General features: G+C 41.5%; 2 protein-coding genes across 11 annotated transcripts in view; one reads left to right on the forward strand and one right to left on the reverse strand.

Moving 5' to 3' along the window:
* The window catches only part of POLK (DNA polymerase kappa), a 71816-nt gene extending 56247 nt beyond the window's left edge, over window positions 1–15569 (reverse strand). For 3 of the 5 annotated variants that reach the window (XR_013346138.1, XM_077817033.1, XM_077817030.1), the window contains exon 1: window positions 15483–15569. The gene's annotated coding sequence lies outside the window, so the exon portion shown is untranslated. Of the gene's footprint in view, window positions 1–1291; window positions 1327–15061; window positions 15145–15482 lie in introns of those variants that run through there. The other 2 variants (XM_077817031.1, XM_077817032.1) reach the window with 2 other exon arrangements.
* Window positions 15570–15765: 196 nt separating this feature from the next.
* Window positions 15766–21699, forward strand: part of CERT1 (ceramide transporter 1) — a 166251-nt gene continuing 160317 nt past the window's right edge. For 4 of the 6 annotated variants that reach the window (XM_077817040.1, XM_077817043.1, XM_077817044.1 and 1 more), the window contains exon 1: window positions 20039–20168. Coding sequence is in view for 2 of the 6 variants with exons in the window: in XM_077817042.1 (XP_077673168.1) it covers window positions 16117–16212; window positions 20034–20168 (231 nt within the window). In the remaining 4 variants the exon portion in view is untranslated. Of the gene's footprint in view, window positions 16213–20033; window positions 20169–21699 lie in introns of those variants that run through there. The other 2 variants (XM_077817042.1, XM_077817045.1) reach the window with 1 other exon arrangement.

Here is a 21699-nt window from a genome sequence, read left to right on the forward strand (position 1 = left end):
AAAGTTTCTGCAGAAACTTATGAGTAACCCTAATCAAGGAACTTCTTTATTCATTGTGAGTGAATGGATTTATCAAATCTTCAAGCAAATGCATTTGTTTCCCTTATTTTCTATAATGACGGAGGTGTTCGTTTTTGCTGAAATTTTTTCCCTTGGAACAGGAGACCAACTGCATTCCTGTAGTAGAGCAAGTTATATTTTTAAAATATAAAAGTTCTATCTGATTAAAAAAATCTTAAGTTTTAATTATATGCAGTGCATTGGGTTTATTATTTGTGACATTTTTTCAGAAGAGCCAAGACCAGCTGAGTAATAATCTGTGTGTTTTTTGGCTCTTGCCTGTCAGAACACAGAACAGGAGTTACCGAGACAAAGCAGACATCAGACGAACACCTTGGGTGCTCTGAGGCCAGCAGGAAGTGGGGAGTGCCAGGCAGACCTGAGACCATTTCAGCACATTTTCATACTCTCTCCACCCATGCTGGTGCAATCTACCACACTGTTGGGAACCACTGGCCCTGCAACTGCAACAGAGTAGCTAGTCTTCCCAGCTCAAGCCAAAAGCACTGTTCCCCATGTTTCAGTGATCACACTAAACTCTGTGCAAGGTTAACTGTCACTTCCATTTCAGTCAGTCCAACAGTAGCCATACTGGTACTGGCAATGCCTGGTTGTGAGAATGTGTGGGGGAGAAAAGCAATTTAGAAGCTGCACCAGTAATAGACATTATAAATACCAATGGATTTAATGACTTTTCCCCAGAGAAAATGCCTCACCAAGCCTACATTTTAGATAATTTCTCTCTCCTTACCTCCTTCCTTTGCCCACTCCAGTCTTTGTGGCTTCTTCCATGCTGCTCCCTATGCTTGGATTGATCTCCATATCCCACCACATCAGGTTTCAACCCTCTCCTAATTAACATTATTTCTAAAGACTCAGTTTTTCTGCAAGAGCTTCAAGCATTAACTCATGTCAGTCAAATGCCTTCTTTACCTCAATATACATATATGGGAGGAGAATGATGAAGACATTGGTGATGAAAAAACAGTAACATTTTAAGGTAATACTAATTCTGGTCTATTAATGTGTCTTTGACACTGTAGGCTCCTCTAGGTAGGGCTAGTCTTGTATAGCACAGAGCACATTATTAGTACTTAAATAATAAAGTAAATAAATATAAATTAATAGCTTAATTATAATTCAGAAAAAATTATTTATTGGAGACATGAGTTTAGTTCTCCATAGGATTTACAGATGCACAAAACAGAAAAGGTGAGCCATAGGTAAATACCTTTCAGCTGCCTAGTGGGACAAACAGAAACTGAAGACCATTTTGTTTACAGAAAGGCGTGTCCTTAGGAAAAAAAAGACATCAGCTCACTGCACTGAAATGAACTGTGGAAGCAATAATAAAACAACAGGCACAGCACTGTCAAATCAAAGTAGTTGGAGATCTACCAGTGTAAACAGAATAAAAAGAACAAATTTAAACATGTAAAGAAACACCAGAGGGGGAGAACATGTGACACTGCAAAAACAAAGTTGAAGGAACAAAATGTTGCTGATATCAGTGCAGAAATTGATAAGGAGTAAAGGTTTAAATGGACCTATGAAAATTAACTATAAGAATCCCTGTCTGACTTTAAAGCACAGTGAGATTAAAGTTTGTTTATGACAACTTGAAAAAGGGTGAAAAGTTTTATGGTTTGAAGAAACATAAATGAACATATTCTACTCAGAACAGGAGGCAGAGTAGATGGCTACACAGAAAAATGTATTTTGGGGGTGCTGTCACCACAAGAAACCTCTGTAAGATTGCATTGTTTCCCTTATAGCATTCAATGCAAGGGATGCTAAATATCTTAGTGTCCCATTGTGTAGAGTGTAGGATCAGAGAAGCCCATGAAGACAGTCAGCCTGCAATTAAGCATCAACCTATTTCTCCAGTTATTTGGGAGTAGGGTGACCTGATGTCCCGATTTTATAGGGACAGTCCTGACATTCGGGGCTTTGTCTTATATAGGCGCCTATTACCCCCGCACCTTGTGTCCTGATTTTTCACACTTGCTATCTGGTCACCCTATTTTGGAAGGAGAGGACCTACTATAACTAGGGGGGAATACAAGTGTTCCTTCTGAGAGTTCCCTAATGAGGGTGAAGAGGAGCAGCTGCTGTCCTCCATAGCTCCGTAGGAGATACAGAATCAAGTGGTGGTGGTGGCAGCTCAGAGGATGTCACTAATGTGTGGGATGCTCTACCGGTGAGATGGGCTCCACTGAGAAGAAATTGGGCTGTGTATCCCACCTCGAAGTAATTTTATGATCAGGACTGAAGGCAGCAAACAGCAAGGAAGCATTACTTATTGCAGGGAAGAGGCAAGGCACAGAAGCCTGAAAGAAATGGGGAATCTAATAGTCCTGGAAATACCAGAAAGGGAGCAGCATGGGGAGAGCAGAGGAGGAATAAGGATGTGTGTGTGGAGTGGCACTAAGAGGAAATGATTATATATCAAGTGCCCCCCTCCTAACCTAAATAAGCATCTATTTTTGCTGCAACCCTGTAGCTTGCCTTCGTTCAAATGCCAGTAATTCCACCACCAGAATCCTCTGACTTGCTGTTTGTGATGTGCTAAAAAATTAACTAACCTCATTCCAATAAGAGAAAAGATTTACAGTAGAACCTCAGAGTCACGAACACCAGTTATGAACTGACCAGTCAACATACCACATTTGGAATCAGAAGTACACAATCAGGCAGAAGCAGACCAAAAAAACAAATGCAGTACAATACTGTGCTAAATGTAAACTACTAAAAAATAGGGCTGTCGATTAATCACAGTTAACTCACACGATTAACTCAAAAACATTAATTGCGATTAAGCATAGTTTTAATTGTGCTGTTAAACAATAGAATACAAATTGAAATTTATAAAATATTTTGGATGTTTTTCTACATTTTCATATATATTGTATTCTGTGTTGTAACTGAAATCAAAGTGTGTATTTCCGATTATAAATATTTGCACTGTAAAAATGATAAACAAAAGAAATAGTATTTTTCAATTCACCTTTTACAAGTACTGTAGTGCAATCTCTGTCATAAAAATGAAATTTACAAATGTAGAATTTTTTTTGTTACATAACTGCACTCAAAAACAAAACAATGTAAACTTCAGAGCCTACAAGTCCACTCAGTCTTACTTATTATTCAGGCAATCACTAAGAGACAAACAAGTTTGTTTAGATTTACAGGAGATAATGCTGCCCTCTTCTTATTTACAATGTCAACAGAAAGTGAGAACAGGCATTTGCTTGGCACTTTTGTAGCCAGCACTGCAAGGTATTTACAAGTCAGATATACTAAACAGAAGCCTTAAAAGAGCAACATTCTGATCCGGAAACTACAGAACCCGAACCACCAAAATAGAGAATGAAAACTCAGATAATGAAAACGAATATGCATCGGTCCGTACTGCTTTGGATTGTTATCGAGCAGAAACCGTCATCAGCATGGACCCATGTCCTCTGGAATGATGGTTGAAGCATGAAGACATCTGGCAAATAAATATCTTGGGATGCCAGCTACAACAGTGCCATCAGAACACCTGTTCTCACTTTCAAGTGCTATTGTAAACAAGTATCAGTGGATAGCTGTGTTAGCCTGTATCCACAAAAACAACAAGGAGTCTGGTGGCACCTTAAAGACTAACAGATTTATTTGGGCATAAGCTTTCGTGGGCTGGAACCCACTTCATCAAATGCATGGAGTGAAAATTACAGATGCAGACATTATTATACTATGCTTATTATGCTTCATGTGTCAGTATAATAATGCATGCATCTGTAATTTTTACTCCATGCATCTGATGAAGTGGGTTCCAGCCCACGAAAGCTTATGCCCAAATAAATCTGTTTGTCTTTAAGGTGCCACCGGATTCCTTATCGTAAACAAGAAGTGGGTAGCATTACCGCCTCCAAATGTAAACAAACTTGTTTGTCTGAGCGATTGGCTGAACAAGAAGTAGGACTGAGTGGACTTGCAGCCTCTAAAATTTTACTTCTTTTATTTTACTTCTTTACTGTTTTATTTCTGAATACAGTTTTTTTTGTTCATAATTCTACATTTGTAACTTCAACTTTCATGATAAAGTGACTGCACTACAGTACTTGATTTAGGTGAACTGATAAATACTTTTTCTTTTGTTTTTTACAGTACAAATACTTGTAATAAAAATAAATATAAAGTGAGTCCTGTACACTTTGTATTCTGTGTTGTAACTGAAATCAGTATATTTGAAAATGTAGAAAATATCCAAAAATATTTAAATAAATGGTAGTCTATTAATGTTTAACAGTTTGATTAATCACGATTAATTTTTTTAAGCGCTTGACAGCCCTATTAAAAAAATAAATGGAAAGCAACATTTTTCTTCTGCATAGTAAAGTTTCAAAGCTGTATTAAGTCAATGGTCAGTTGTAAACTTTTGAAAGAACAACCATAACATTTTGTTCAGAGTTACGAATATTTCAGAGTTATCAACAACCTCCATTCCTGAGGTGTTCGTAACTCTGAGGTTCTACTGTATAAACAGGAAAAAGAAACCCTAAAATAATACTGCCAAGACTAGAAAGTTTGGTGGAGGCTATGTCATGGTGCAGGACTGTATTGAAGTTTGTTGGCAAGTTGCGTTTCACTCACGGTGAAATGGACAGTTATGAAGGAATATTAGGACTCGAAAGTGATCCAAGTAGGGACAAAGCTTTGGAGAGAATTTATTTCCAATCAGGATGACTGAAAACACACATCATATTTTGCATACACCTCTTTCAAGAAAAGCAAATGTGTAGCACTTTAACCATCACAGTCATCTGACTTGAGACCAAAAGAAAAAATGTGGAGTAAGTTGAAAAACACTGCCCAAAAAATCCTACTGTTAATTCGCACACCCAAAAATCCCACCCGAAAAACTGCCCTAAAATTGCATATTTTGAACAACGACTCATGTATGTGTACCAAATAAACAAACAAAAACCTAAACAAACAAACACCTAATGGTGGAAATAGCAAATAGGATTTTTGCAGTCATTCTTTCTTAGGAAAAAAAAAACCTGTTCAGTTTTAGAAGGACTAAAGTCAGGAGCCACATTTCATGATTTCTTCACAATTCCAATAAGACTATTAAATGACAACAAAAACATTTAATTAAAACTTAACACTTGGTATCATTACTGCATGGCCTTAAAATAAGCTTCTGAGACTTTCACAAGTAAAAATAGATTTAACTATTCTTTTACCTCTGCTTTTGTAGATATGTCTGTTTTCAAATGAGAACAAGGCAAAGTATAAGAGTTATCTCAACACACAAATGTTGGGAATGAAAAAACCCTACTGGATAATTGTACACATTCCCCTATTAGTGCAGGATTTAATCCACAGAGAGATGGCATATCAATGTAAAACTAATATTATCTTTGATCCTAGTGAAAAAAGCCAGTATGCAGCAATGAGTGCAACTCTTATTAATGTTAATAAGAATTCTACAGATGCACCAAAGGGACAAGAGACACCACAGTTAACTAAGTCAGAAGAAAAAGGATTTAATTTCATTGAATTCTGACTGCAAGGGATCACTGTGCATACAAAACAAGAGATACAAAAGGGATAGGGTACTCTGAAGTTAATAGTACAAATGAGATTATCAAAGAGAAACAGAATAAAAGACCAGAATTTACCCTGGCTTCCCATCAACGTGGCACCTAACCAGGGACGGCTATCGATAAATACAAGATACCACTTACAATTGGGATTGAAGTGCTTTACAGTCATGCAGCCCAGGGATCAAGAGGCTAAAACCAGGAGTTGAACTCTCCTTTCCCTAGCGACAGAGTACACTATATAGCTACCCAATTTCTTTCTTTTTTTTAATAAAAAATGAATATTATAAGTAGCCTACTGTTAAGTACTGTTAAAATCCAAAGTGCTCTGTATGGTGGAAAAATCTCTTACATTTGTGTTTAATAGACTTGTTGATTCCTCAGCAGATTATAAACTTCTGGGATACATTTGGCAATAATCACATCTATGCACCTATTGGCTGCAAATTAAGTTGCTAGAGGACCACTTAACTCAGGCTTATTATATCCTGCTGTGAAGTGGAGAAAGGTTGGTTCTTTCTTCTTCACTTCACCACACTTGGCTCCATCACCAATAATGTACATTTACAGAATAGCTATTTTAAATATCCGGTACAATTCACATAGTAATTTGTCATATTTATGATTTTCTTGGGTACTTGATTACACAGAATCCTTCAAGAGCAGAATCTTTTCAGTTTTCTCTACATATTTATCACAGACATCTGGAGTATAATATTGCCCCCATTGAAGTCAATGGCAAAATTCCCATTTGACTTCAATAGGGCCAGGACTGCAGCCAGAAGTGTGAAAATGTGCCCAACCTCACAATTAGTTTATCAATATTAATATATTACATACAAAAACTGTGTTAGGAGTATTAAGTTTGCAATGTCAAGCACTCAAAAGTTAGAAAACGCAACACTGAAGTTGCTCATACAACCTTAATTCACCCATCTCCCCTTTGGCTTATGCATTAGATACAGTCTTTAATTCCTTGATCACATACTATTCTTCTTCCACAGGGTGGATGAACCTCAATGAATGTGTAGCTATTCAATATTTATTTTTATTATCATCAGTGAATGTGTGATGACATGCCTTATTTACTGCAGACAATCCTATCTCTATACCGAATACCGAGCTATCAGACTCTTTGTGGGCTTTTTTATGGTGCTCATAGTAATATCTGATTTAGTGGATTTCTTTTCATCCCTATTATCATCCCCATTTTGCAGTTGGGGAATTAAGGCACAGAGATGAAATTGTCAAAATTGTTCACTGATTTTGAGTACCCAACTTGAAGCATCTTATAAAAAACATTTTTGCTATGAACAGTTTGCTATTCATTCCTGCTTCACTTCTTGAGCAAAATCCGTTGTGTGCACTGAATGGGACCTGTTTGGAGAATTTTTCTTTAAGCTCTACTGAGCATATCCAAATGGTGATTTTCAGTGGCTTATAATTCTGCTAATTGTATGGATTTTCACATGGACAGCAAAAGACACCTCCTGGCCCAGGGCAATGCCCCCCGCCCCGAATTTCAAGTCTCTGCTTCAATGCTTGGAGGCACTAGACCTTTTAATAAAACACTTGTAAGAATTTTTCAACATTGGGAAAATAGCATATTTTTCTTTAACATCCTTCATGGAAATAGCCGAACCATTTTTATTGAAATTTATGGGTGGGTTGGGGGGGCGGGGAGGGGGAGTTAAGCCTCAGACAGACACCTGGAATAGGAAATTTCAGCCCAAATGGTTAAAGTTTTGCAAATTTACTAGCAACTGAAAAGAGTCTTCTAATGGAAAGTATTAGGCAATGTCAGCTCCACCTATAATTACACAGGCATGAGTTCAGAAATAGACTTGGAATTTCTCAGATGAAGAACATACATAACACTAAGGCCTTTACATGGATAGGCAGGTGAAAAATTATCCTAAAGAAATCCACAGCTACCAGTACCAGAGATTAAAAATCAGACAAGAATATTTACTTTTTAAAAAAATCCCACAATAAAATCATTCATTTTTAGTTAAACACTAAAACTGCATTCATGCTGAGCTTAGTCAAACGTCAGAAAAGAGTTAAACACAACACTGATTACAATTCACTGCTATAAGGGTGTGGGGATAATTCAGTATTCTTTTGGGATTCAGAAAGCAGTGAATTACCCCAATAAATATATTTGTCATGACAACTTTACTGTGCCTCCTCCCCACTTTCCTACCCCCCTGGGGCAGGCAAAGGACTCAAAAGCCAAGGCAAATAACAAGGATAGCAGGCAAACAGGCTAAGTGCCTCAACATAGCATAATGTTATGAAAGGAAGTCATTGATAATCATAGCCTCTCCTTTAACTTAACAGATCAGTCAGACTGCAAGCTGTCAAAAGCCCAACTTTTTTTGAACAACTTTTCACCACTAAAAATACAATATGCTAAAACATTAACAGATATTATTTTGGATCTCTGATAGGTAGGTTCCTACTAGTCTTTTTGCTTAGAGTGTGTTTTATAAGGTAAAGAAACTATGTGGCACACACATCCTGGACTGGAGAATAGAGATCAGAGCTTTGGTGTTACACATACTTGAACCAAGTTCAGAGAAGGGTACAAAATTAAGCTCCATCACATACGTGAGTAGAGCATATTCTTGGGCACAAATAAGGTTAAGTACTAGGTACAATCCTCTACAAGTGAGTACCACATACCTCATGCACCTGCTTCCTTACTTTTTGCAGGATAGAATAAGAGTGAAGTATGGATGGAAAACAGGCAAAGGTCTAAGGAGATAGTTTAAGAGTAATCCTCAGCCACCACCCTTCATATGTCACTTTACTTAGATTATAAACTATCTGAGGCAGGGACCATGTCTTGTAGGATCAGAGCCGTAGAACAATGGGGCCCTTATTTTGGTTGGTGCCTATGAGTTCTACTTTAAGACTCATCTCTTTTGTAAAGCACTTTGGGATCCACAGGTGAAAAGCAGTACACAAAAACTCAGTATTATTATTAAAAAATTAAGATATTTTAACTATGTGATCCATTTATTGGCTTTATTCCTATTGCTGAATAGGAGGGATTTGGCGGCCATATAGGAACACTTCCCACCATTACAACCATCCAAGTACAAGAATAAGCTGATCTTGATAAATGTACATAAAATACAAAAGATAAGCCAATAGAATCATAGAATATCAGGGTTGGAAGGGACCTCAGGAGGTCATCTAGTCCAACCCCCTGCTCAAAGCAGGACTAATCCCCAATTTTTGCCCCAGATCCCTAAATGGCCCTCTCAAGGATTGAACTCACAACCCTGGGTTTAGCAGGCCAATGCTCAAACCACTGAGCTATCCCTCCCCCAAATAGACCCAGGGGGGTTCCCCAAATGCATAGGTTTAATTACTTGCTGAATCTCTAGGCAGCAACAGAAGACGTACATCCATTTGTTTCTGTTAGTTAGAGTTAGGGAAGTTCAATACTATTAAAATATTTCTTAAGAACTTATGTATTGGAAAGTTATTCTGCCAAGTCCAGCATTTTGTTGAATTCAAACTACAATATTTGATTTATCCTTTATTTGGATGTATATGGGTATATTTTAACCCAGTGGTCGCTAAAAGTCCACTGGGGCTGCCGCTAAGGCAGGCTCCCACCCTGCCCCACGCCCCAGCGCAGCCCTGGCAGGGCAAAAGGAGGCAGGGGTCTCTGCACACTGATCCTGCCTGCAAGCACCGCCCCTGCAACTCCTATTGGCTGGGAATGGAGAACTGTGGCCAATGGGAGCAGAGAGGGATGGCGCATGGAGCCATGTGCTGTGCCCCCCACAGGGGCGCATTGGCCCATTCCAGGAGTGGCGTGGGGCCGGGTAAGGCAGGTAGCCTGCCTTAGTCCCGCTGCACTGCCAACTGGGAGCCGACCAACGTAAGTGCTGCCTGGTGGGAGCCCGTACCCTATACCCCTTCCTGTACCCTGAACCCACTCCTGCATTCCAAGCCCCCACCCCAGCTCTGAGCCCCCTCCCAGAGTCAGCACTCCGATCCTCTGCCCCAGCCCTGACCCCCTTCCTGGAGACAGCACCCCATACCCCCTCCTGCACCCCAACACTCTGCTCCATCCTGGAGCCCTCTCCTGCACCCAAACTTCCTCCTAGAGCTTGCACCCCTCACCCGCTCCTGTACCCCAACCCCCTGCCCCAGGCTCAGCCTGGAGCCTCCTCCTGCACCCCAAACCCCTTGTCCCCAGCTCAGAGCCTGCACCCCCTCCCAAACCCCAATCCCCTGCTCCAGTCCAGTGAAAGTGAGTGAGGGTGGGGGAGAGCGAGAAATGGAGGGAGGGGGATAGAGTGAGTGGGGTGGGGCTTCCAGGAAGGGGAGGGTAGATCCTGGGTTGCATTTAAATTCAAAAAGTGACCTTGTGCATAAAAAGATTGGTGACCACTGTTTTAACCTAAAATAATAACACTGTATTCCAGATTTCTCTCTGAATAATGTCTATGCGCCTAATGTATATCCCCCTGTGCTATTGAGGATTCCTGTAGAAAAAGAACACTGGCTGACAGGCTCAAATGAACCTTCTCTTTAAGCCCTTTAAAAAATAGTTTAATCGTTGAAAGGGGAACATCTATCAGCTGTGTTAAACCACAAACAAACAAAGACACCTGCCAATATGCAGGTCACAGGGTCACAAGCTCCATTCTTTTGATCCACAGGGGTTTGAAATTTACAACAGCTCTGGTTTCTGAAGAACCTGGAGAACAGGATTCTTGTCAGTTTCAATCCCCTGCTGATTTACAAGAATAGAACTGGCAGGAAGAACTGATGGATAGTGACAGTAGCATCTATGCATACACAAACTTAACATCCTCCGTTTGCTGTTGACGCATTCAGATGAAGAGCGGAGATTGTTACATGTTTGTAGCCTTTGTTTTACAGAGCTACTAATGAAACATGTAAAGAGAGAAATTTAAGTATTTTATCCCAATTTTGTATTGCAAAATTGTAAATTGTAAATTGCTAAGGATGTGATGTGCTGATACAGCTGAATAGATGAATATAAAACTAGGCCAAGATTTTCAGACAAGACTAGTGATTTTGGGTGCTGAAGTTGAGACATCTTAATGAGACCTGATTTTTGAAAGAGCAGTTGGCTCAGTATTTTCTGATAATCAGGCTCCCTCACAGATGTCTGAAATCATGTCTCTTCTGAAACACAGTATTTGAAAGCAAACAAACAAAAAAATAAAGAAAAAATGTCAATGATTATGCTATCACCTATTATTAAATTATTTGAACTCCACTGAGTGCTGTCCACACACATATCAATTCTCCCAAGATAAGGCTGTAATCAGGTCCCATTATAAGCTCGGTTTTTAGCTCCTTTACAACTTTGGCTAGAAAAATTGGTTTGGCTTGAAGATTTCCAAATTTACTTTGAAGACAAAGAATTGTTTTGTTATCTCAGTTTTTCCTCTCAATATTTATGTAGCATTACAATATCTTTTCAAATGAAATCCACTGGTCTTGGTTTGCAGTATATAGATATGCTTATTGATATTATTTAATATATCTGAACCACAGAAAACAAATGTTGAACAATTTGTAACATACCCAGAAAAGGTTACTTAAAAAATTGCCATGATCAAAATTCGCTAGCAGAGGGCATGCCAAAAGGTGTACTGCCACTTGCAATCTCGTTTTTACAGAAAAATGTACATTTATATTCTGTATAATCTTTCAGCAACAGAACTTCTAAAATATTTCATTTTTCACTTAAAAAATTCCTAAATTGTATTCTCTTTTCTGGAAATCACATGCAATTGTTCTGGAAAGAAATCAGATTTTCAAAAATATTAAAAGTGGTGTAAATATCAGAGCCAAATTTTGCTGTTTAAACAAAAACACTTGAAGGACAGCCTTTTAAAATGGTTTTAAATGCAAGAACAATTATAAATTGATATCTCTGAAAGAATACAGGATCCTGAAGGCTCCAGCTCAAGCTGTGTTTATGCAGGATTCGGAAAACGAAGATCAAGAGTCACATAGGGAAACTGGGGACAGTAATGGGAAAATAAGGGAAAGACAAAAGCAGTGGAGAAAAAGTGAGTGAACCAATCATTCATACATTTAAAACTTACTCTTTTTAAAGATAAATCATGATCACTAGAGTCCTGTGCGGATATAAAATTTGTATCTGCATATGATCTGTGATCTGCAGAAATGATCTGTGATAAAGCAGATATCCGCAGATTTGCAGGGCTCTAATGATCATCTAATACAAATGTCATACTTTGTTTAATAGAACTATGAAAAGCTATTTTTGTATTTTATTTTCTTGTATTTTACTCAATACATCATAATTATGGAGCAACAGTAGCTACTCCACGGTTTAGATTGATGCTAGTTTCCCATTATAAAACTAGTTTTTAAGCTCCCCACAATTTATATCTAGGAGACCAGAAGGAACAGAGATTGGGGTAGGGAACTAAGAGGTCACATGGACCCTGGTCTAAAAATGGGGATTCTGGAGGAGGAACACAGAAGGGGCATGGAATAGGGGTGGGGGACAAAGGGAAGTAAGACAGGGAAAGTGAGTGCTGGGGACCAGAAAAGCCATGAGAGAGTGTATCACACTGAGGGTGGCACGAACAAGGCTGCACAGGGGACTAAGACGAAGCATGGAAAAGAGGATAAGGATACCAAGAAAAATAAAAGGGTGCATGGAAGAAAAAGGTATGGGAGTGTCTGGAAAGGAGCGTAAAGCACTGGGAGACACATAGGGGCACAGGACCTGGAGATGGCAGAACAAGAGACATTAAAAAGATGTGATAGGGACTAGAGTGGGCATGGAGATAGTTACAAGGAATCAGGAAAAGGCACAGAGAAGAATGTAGAGGACCAGGATAAATCATGGAGGGGGTGAGTTATAGGTAAAAGTGTGAATAAAAGCTTTATACATTTACAATTTTTTAGTCAAAAAGGATGAAGGGTTATATGGCTGTGGGAAGGCTAGACATTGTAACACTGCGGTGTTTCTGAATGTGGACTTTAAAAAAAAAAAAGCCAATGTAAAAAAGAAGCTGGACTCAAATCAAACACACTTTCAATCTTAACCCTTTCTTTTTTAAAATTTTGTTTATTTGAACCCCTGCCTGTAAGGTGTTAAAATAATGTTTGCCAATATGATTCATTAAATGCACAATTTTACATTAGATGTAAAACTTGCTTGAATGAGGTTTTTCTGTCAGTTTTAGCAACCTGGAAGTATTTCTATTTTTGGTACTCAGTTTCTGTTTATATTATATGTTTTGTTAACCCCTTTCTTCTTTATATTTAGGCCAGGTCTACACTATAAATTTATATCGGTATAACGATGTCACTCCGGGATGTGAAAAATCCTCATGCCTAAGCAAAGCAGTTATACCAACCTTAACACGCCCCCCCCCGTGTAGGCAGCACTACACCAATGGGAGAACTTCTCCTGCTGTCATAGCTACCGCCTCTCATGGAGGTGGAGTTATTAAGCTGACGGGAGAGCTCTCTTCTATTGTCTTAGAATGTCTTCACCATACACACTACAGCGGTGCAGCTATACCAATGTAAATTTGTAGTGTAGGCCTGCCCTTACACTACTTATTCATAAGTGATTTTGAAAACCAACAAAAAAAATCACAAATCCTTGTCATTGTTCTCTGCACAGTACAATATTATGTAGCTAAAGTTTACTACATTGATTACACAAATATAAGGCATGACTTTCTTTTTTGAGTGCCAAGTTTGTAATAATGTTCCACCAACATACAATTTGCCTCCTCTTTTTGTAGCAAGATAATCAAAATGAAACTAAACCACTATATCAGTGATCCCCAGACTGTGGCGCGTGCCCCGCTATGAGGGCACAGAGGAATGTTTGGGGCAGGGCAGAGTGGAGCCCAGGCCAGACCCCACAGTGGATGGGGAGAGAGCATGACCCAGCCCGATCTACCCCCAGCTCTGCTCTGGCCCCACCCCCAGCTACAGCCCCAAACACAGCCCAGCCCTGGCCCCAGGTTGCAGCTCCCGGCTGCAGTCCCAGCCACAGCTCCAGCCCCTGACCGTTGCCTGGTTCCTGGATGCAGCCCCAGCCACAGCGCCCGTGGGGCATGGACAGATTACATTATAGCTGGGGGGGAAGCATGACATTAAAAGTTTGGGGCCTACTGCACTATATGCAATTAAACCTTGAAGGTATCTCTACACTACATACTAAACATGGGTTTGTTGGACCTGGACTTGTGGACTTGGTGTTCCCCAAGCTTCCACACTGTATCGCACAACTTGATTTACAATTCCTGGAACCAGCTGTCACGGGACCATACTATGCAGACGTTCTGACTCGGGTCCGCAGCTTGACCTGCATCCATACTGCAAAATAATAGGACTTGGACCAGTCTCACAACAGGACTTGGGCTCTGACATACCCCCTATTCCCCCACGAAGGATCCTAGGACCTAAGTCCTGAATGCTTGCTGAATTGAATCTGACTGATGTGTGTGTGTGGATGGAAGGGGAGCAGGGACTGGATTAAAACCAGAGTCAGAGCCTAGGCTAAGGCCATGTCTACACTAGAGAGTTTACAGTGGCACAGCTGTACTGATTAGCTCAGTGGTTTGAGCATTGGCCTGCTAAACCCAGGGTTGTGAGTTCAATCCTTGAGGGGGGCATTTAGGGATCTGGGGCAAAAATTGGGGATTGGTCCTGCTTTCAGCAGGGGGTTGGACTAGATGATCTCCTGAGGTCCCTTCCAACCCTGATATTCTATGATTCTATGATTCAGCTGCACAGCTATAAGATCTCCCATGTATGCTGATAGGACTGGGAGAGAACTCTCCTGTCGACATAATTAAACCACTCTTAATGAGTGACAGTAGCTATGTTCCTAGGAGAGCATCTCCTGTCCATATAGCACTGCTCACACAAGTGTTTCTGTCAGTGTACTTATGTCACTCAGGGGTGTGTTTTTTTCACCCACAACCCCCCCGTGATATAAGTTATATGGACAAAAGTGCTAGTGTAGACATAGCCTTAGTGTGCAGTACAGACATGCCCAGTCATGCCAGAAAAGCAGACTGTCAGAGTCACACATCGGTGCAGAAAGGATTTCGTTCAAAACCACTATGCAGTTCAGAGGTTAGCACATTTATTTTGAGAAGGGCAGGGGACAGTGCAGTGAATGGCCTCCCCCCCCCCTCAAGTCTCTCTCGCTCAGTCTGGAGGGGAGGCGAGAACTGGGCAGAGGATGATTTGGCTGCTGCTGGTTTCCCTCTTTCTGTCTCAGCTCCTCAGTGACCCGCGTGAGTCCCAGCCCCTTCTGTACCGACCCCATGAAAAGTGGGCAGAGCCCAGCGTGCCCAGGACGGGAGGACGCTGCGGCTAGGCGCGGCATGTTTTACCTGTGGATGGGAAGAAGCTTCACTTCCGAGCTCCCCCTGCTCTGTCTCTCAGCTCAGAGCCGGAGGCATCTAACTTCCCTGCTCCCCCCCACCACTTCCTGTGTTCTCATTGACCCCCCCCCCCCGCCGCCTCCATATTGGTTAAGGGAAACGTCTGTAACTGGAGGAAACACCGAGCCTGTTCCCCGAACGGCCATGCCGGGGGGAAGGGAGGGAAGCCAGCCTCAACTGACAGCCGCAGTGTGGAGGACGAGGACACGGGGGTGGGGGGAGGGACGATTTGCCTCCTTCCTTGCCCTACCTGGGAAGAGGAACCCGCTCCCGCCCGTCCGACAGGGGCTAGAGGAAAGAGCGGGTGACAGGTCAGGGTACAGACCAGCCTCCCTATTGCCTTAACCGAAGTGAAGCCGCAGCTACGCACCTGGGCGGGCGCTGGCTAAAGGACTTGGGGGGGAGGCCGTAATTAGAAGACACACAACCGAACCAAAATGGCCGTCCTCAGCTTCCAAATCAAAAGCGGAGGCCTTCCCCCGCCCTAGACTACAACTCCCAGGATGCAGTGCTCCATGAGGGCATCATTCCCCCCCACCCGCGGCATTCCCATGATGCATCGCGCTATCAGACCCTCCCTGCATCGTGCTCCTCCTTCCAGACTACAATTCCCAGCAAGCAATGCGCTCCCCCTCCAAAGTGGGGCTGCGGGGAGTTGGTAAATAGTAGCAGAGAGCGAGCTCCTGCCTGGAGGAAGATGGCGGCAGCAGCTGCGGTGGCGCTCTGAGCGGAGACAGGCACTCGTCCCTCGCACTGTGGCTCTCGCTGTGAGTCGGGGCCGCGGCGCTGCAGTGAGGGCAGAGGCGGAGAGTCGAGTCACGGAGCCGCGGCCCCGGCAGCTGCAGAGAGGGCAGGCGCGGCTGGCGCCCCCCCGGGAGCTGAGAGGTGTCGCCCAGGTAGAGCCCACCCGGCCGTCGCTCCCGTCCCCAAGGCAGGAAGAGGCTGCTGTGGGCGGGGGCCGCTCGCTGTTTCCCTGCTCGGTGGTGGCTGCGGGCGGCGTCTCCATGTCGGACAACCAGAGCTGGAATTCCTCCGGCTCCGAGGAGGATCCCGAGACGGAGTCCGGGCCGCCTGTTGAGCTCTGCGGGGTCCTCAGCAAGGTGAGCAGCCCCTTCCCTCGCACCACCTGGGGGACTCGGAGCCTCCTCCTTCCCGGGCGGGTGGGGACCGTGTGCACCCCCGCGCTGCCCGGCGGAATCGGGCTAGGATCCCCTGTCTCGCCCGGTTACCCGCCTGCGGGGCAGCCCCGCAGCCCTTTTCGCCTGCGGAGACAGGGCTCTGGCTTGGCTGGGGCAGCGGCCGCATGACCTGGGGGAGCCTGGCAATGAGTCACTCGCCGCAAAACATCCACTCCCAGCCCGCGGGAGGGGCTCTAACGGCCCGCACACACCGCGAGGCCGTCCCCTCCAGCCCGCCCTGCTGCGAGAGGAACCCCCGCAGTACTCCCAGCTCTCCCCCGTCTCTCCGGGAGAAGCTAAGCGCCGCTTTCAGTGCCCTCCTTCCTGTAAACTAGGCGGGGCGGGGAGCCTTTCCTCGCGGAGAGGCTGTGGAGACAGTCTTAAAATCCATCCTCCAAACGGATGAGGGAGTCTCTCCTAGTTTCCTTCCCCTCCTAAATGAGGAGGCATCCTCGGCATGAATGAGCGTCCCCTTGTCCCTTCTTTCTCGATCCCCCCGCTTTGCACCCCACCCTTTGCCTCACCCTCCCCAAGTGTAAATTTTGGGACAGCAGGGTCTGTAAGTAGAATAATTCTCATGCAGAATGTGAGTGCTGGCAGCGAGGGTATCTCCATTCATCAGGTTTTTGACTGGAGCTTGGCAATCCTATCCTAGGTAGTGTGCGCTGCGGGCTAGGTTGTATTGATACCTGTGCTGACTGATGTAGGACTACACTCTGAGCCTGTGTGGGGAAGAGGGAGAGTTCTTGGGGTTGCAGAGGAAATGCTGCTTTTTTTTTTTCTTGCCAAGACTTTTTTGCAGGAAGTAGCAGCATGTGATATGCACATACAAATCACTTCCAATCAATAGGGATACGTCAAAGAGGAGTGGCATGGGCTTTAGTCCCAGCATCAAAATAGTGCAATAAAATACCCTTGCAGTGGGAGATCCGAGTGAAGGGTGGGGAACAAGGGAAAATTGCGGGAATGCTTGCTTAAAAAAATTTTTTTTGCTTATGTTTGTGGGGGGCATGGGGAAGGATTAAACCTATTCCTCCCTTTGTATTACTGTGAATTTAATAAATCAGTTTGACGTGTGTGAGATGAAGTTAGGGAATTCAGTTTTAAGGAGTGTTTTAAAGACTAAATATTCTGAGCGAACACTTTCGGTAGCAGAAAGTAGCTTTTTAATTCTCTGGATATTTGGGTATATATTGAGATGTTGTTGTTTTTGTATCTCTCTGTCACTTTACACTGTGAGGAGGGGTTTAAACTAGAACTGAATGCATGATCTCGGTATCCCATGACCTGTGAACATCCCCTGTATACTGAAAAACCTATGGTACTGTTTCTGTGAGAGAGTAGGACTCTGTTTATGAACTCTTTCCAATTAAAAAAATGTTTGAGCTCATAGAGGGGAGCAATGTTGAGGAGAGGAGGCAGGCCTTGGCATGCTGATCTGCAGGGTCTCATATCTGATGCTGGGGAGGGACAGGAGGTATGTTACAGTAGGTTTTTTGGTTCGGAAGTGTGGTTTATTGCCTGAGATTTCTGCAATGTTACCACCTTTTTAGGTGATCCAGATCATTAAGTAGAAATGATCTGGTGTTTGTTTGTAGTACGCCATCCATTTTAATATTGGCAAATGAAATGGAGTCTAAAATTGTATTCTAAATCTTAATGGTGGGTTTTCATGTATGCTAAATCCCAAGGTGTTTCCCAAACATCTGTGTCTTATTATACACGCACTATGTACAATTTTGAGTTTTGTTTGTAGTGCTTATACTTATATTACAGCTATTGTCTTTTCTGTTAACCTCCAAGTGAAAACACATAATGAAAAATAACCTGAATTGTGAAATATGATAAAACCTGTTGGAGTGAACCTGCTGGAAGGTATTATGAGTGACTGTCTAACTTTAATTTCTTTGCTGATTGATTAATGTCTTCTGTAACACCTGCAAGGCAAATGAGTTTAACTGAAATTATTGCATAATAACGTGTTTTGTCAGCAAATAGAGATTAAATATAAAAAAAAGCTTTTTAAAAACAAGACTCCAAACCAGTAATAAAAGGTTGCATTTCTTTGCATTCCCTGTGGTGTTTTAGGTGCTCAGGATTTCATCATATTTGCAGGAGGGAAAAGCCTGAGCTTATGGCTTGTCTATAGAGGAAGTTCATGGGGAAGTTAGTGCAAAATAGCGAGGATGTTAAAGTGCAGTAACTGTTCTGCACTACCCCCTTGTGGTCATTCTGGTTCTGTACTAAGAGTGCTTGAACCTAAGCACCACAAAAGCACTTTTAGTGTGGAAGAAGAGTGTGCACACGAGGAGCTAGTGCAGAATAGCTATTTTAGGGTCTTCTCGCGGTCTAGATAAGCCCTCATTATTCCACAAGTAAGGGAAAAAGAAGCTAAATTTTAAGTTTTTTTGGTTTTTAAATGTATTTAGAATGCCTAAATTTTCCCATACATTGTCCTACTTATTAGAAATTTTAACCATTTGAAAAGCACTTTTTACAATGTGTGTATTGTTCATCACTTAAAGGTGGATACAAACTAGGGAAGATTTTCAGGTATATCAGACTTTTTAGTTTGTGTCACATGTAAATAAATTCACTTGTTCAAACAGTTAGAATTTTCTTTACCAGAGATCTTTTCTTCCGTCCGGTATTACATTGAAGACATAATGGTGAATTTGGGAAACTTTTTCAGAGCAACAGACCAATGTCATAAGCACAAGATTCTGATTAATAAAAGCTGTTCAAGGGTACCATCTAACTTGTGTTAGTGGAGGAACGACTCTCTTCCCTTTTCCCATTCTCCTGCCTTACAATGAAAGAATCCTCCTGTTATAATGAAAGAAATATAAAATATTTTTCAGCATTTCCTCATCTTGTTTCAGTGATAATTTTCATTTTAGAACCACTATCATGATCTACTAAACATTTAAGAACAATTTTACGAACAACATTTTTGTACTCACTTTCCCATTATTGCTCTTTAAGTAGTATATCCTCTTCTAACTCGTTGCTTTGAGCCGAATAATTTAGAGAGAACTTGAATGCCAAAGTGTGTGCTTATTAGTCAGGGTGTACAGTGTTAGTACCCAAAAGTGACTTTGAGACTCTGGCAAATGTTAAGTGACTAGTGTGAAAACGGTGATTTTTAATGTACAGAACTGTATTTCTCTATTTATATTGCTGTGAAGGGGGATTAAGGGAGCACCTTGTATAAATGAATCTTTATATGATCTAGAGGATGAGACTCTTTTAAAACAGTATCTTTATCTTACGGAAACAGTTCTTATGAAAGCTCACCTTCTGTTTTACTTAAATAGAAAGTTTAGCAACATTAAAACCAAAAGATTAACTTCTAAGCCTAGAAAAGATAAAACCTATATTTTTTACCAATTAATAGTTCTAATTTTTCACTAAACTTCTTTCTGCATCAGTGCTCTTAATTGTAAAGAACATTTTGTTTTAGTTGGGTGTGATACCGCTTTTACAGACGACATAATTTTAGTCTTATTGTTAATGAAGCAAAATTGGCTTAAGGTACTGTGCAACACAAATGGTTGATGAAAAATGTTGAGAGTTCTGATCAAGGGGATAGCAAATCCATCATTTGGGGAGAAATTTGAAAAACTTTTTCTAGTTTTTAAATAACGAAATTTAATAAGCAAACAAGGTGTCTTCTCATCAGTATTTTTACTATTTTCAGACCTTGCTCAGCTTTTTGAGATTTATTTCTTTGTTCTCTACAGTGGACCAACTACATTCATGGGTGGCAGGACCGATGGGTAGTTTTGAAAAACAACACTCTAAGTTACTACAAATCTGAAGATGAAACTGAGTATGGCTGCAGGGGCTCGATTTGTCTAAGCAAGGCTGTTATTACGGTAAGCATTATCTCAAAGTTGATGTCTTTCATGTTTCACTAGAGCTTTATAGATAGGTTTTTATTTTTATGGACAAAAAGCTTGGTGAAAATGGCTAAGGAAAATGAATTTTATGATGGTATGTCCTCTTTTGTCAGTGGTTTAAAAGCAATATGTTTGCAACCGAACAGGGAACATATGTAAGATAATAAAGAATAAATATGCAGTCTAGGATGGAGATCATGATTGACTTCTTCACTCCTCTGACACAACAGAATGTTCTACAATAAAAGTAAAGGTCCTCTGTGCAGTAGACGGAGTTTTCTTGGGAGTTGACCCAAGCCTGTGGAATGAACGCCCATGGGGAGTAGGGCCCATCACAAACCTAAGCAACTTCTGCTCCAGGTGCAAGATGTTTCTGTGACCTTGTCTTCTTTAACATAAATATAGCTCTGTGTGTGTGTATGCCTGCCCATGTCCATTCATGTAAATGTAGAAATATTAAATTATAAAGTCCAGAACACTTTACTGTGAACGCTTCTCCCCTGTCGAAAGGATGAGAAAACATATGATGAATGTTAGTCACGCTGCTTAATTGAACTCTTGGAAGGAACTCAGATACTACAGTGTCTAGAATCTAATAGAATAGAATTCAAAAAAGTGAAACCGCTCCAGCAAGCCTGGAAACTTTGTGGGTTTTTTTTTAGCTTTAGGAATATTATCGTATGGTTTCATGTGGTTTAATACTATATAGAGAGCTACAAAATGTGCAGCAACTTTGCAAGGATAACGTTTGATGGGTTCAGTTGAATATTTGTCATCCTTTGAGTGAGTTATGTGATATAGGAAATACCAGATAGTGTTTTGTAGTATATAATTGGACAAAAGCAGCAATGCTTAAACTTTCTGCAAGCCCAAAAACCAGAATGTGTTCAGTTTTTATAGTTGTAAAGTGGGGGTGAGGTGAGAATTTTACTACTTATAAATATTCCTGTCACTGAAGGTATTTGATTGGATTAACTATAGAAACTACTAATTTTGAAAGGTAGATTTGAAAAAAGTAAGACTTTTCCATTTGGCTGTTCGGCAGTTACAAACATCCATCATCTAAAATGATTGTTAAAAATAGCATATTATGCTATACTTAAAGCTTTTTTAAAAAATGGGTACCTTGTTCTGACCCACTAAGGAGCATATGGTGCACAACAGTGGGCTATACAAATACTCCTTTACTGGATATACTTTGAACACACTAATTAAGGCCGGGTCTTAAAAAAATTTACCTGACACTTATTAGTCAAAAAGGCAAACATGATAGCCAGTGGTAGACATGAAGTGGGATAGTGGCAGGAAGGTGGCCTTAGAGAGCTCTAGGTAGAGTGCCTTGTTGAGAAGCAAGGCCCATCCCTAGCAGCCTGAAATCTAGTTTCTGTGGTGGATAGTACTGAGATTTCTATTAGAGTTCTTAAAGCAGGATCCAGCAAAAAGGGAAGTTGGAATCTTTCATATCTGCTGGCTAATAGGTGTCTAAACTTGAAGGTCAATATGCATG

Source organism: Eretmochelys imbricata, chromosome 5 (genome assembly GCF_965152235.1).
Source record: "Eretmochelys imbricata isolate rEreImb1 chromosome 5, rEreImb1.hap1, whole genome shotgun sequence".
In the NCBI taxonomy this organism is placed as follows: domain Eukaryota; kingdom Metazoa; phylum Chordata; order Testudines; family Cheloniidae; genus Eretmochelys; species Eretmochelys imbricata.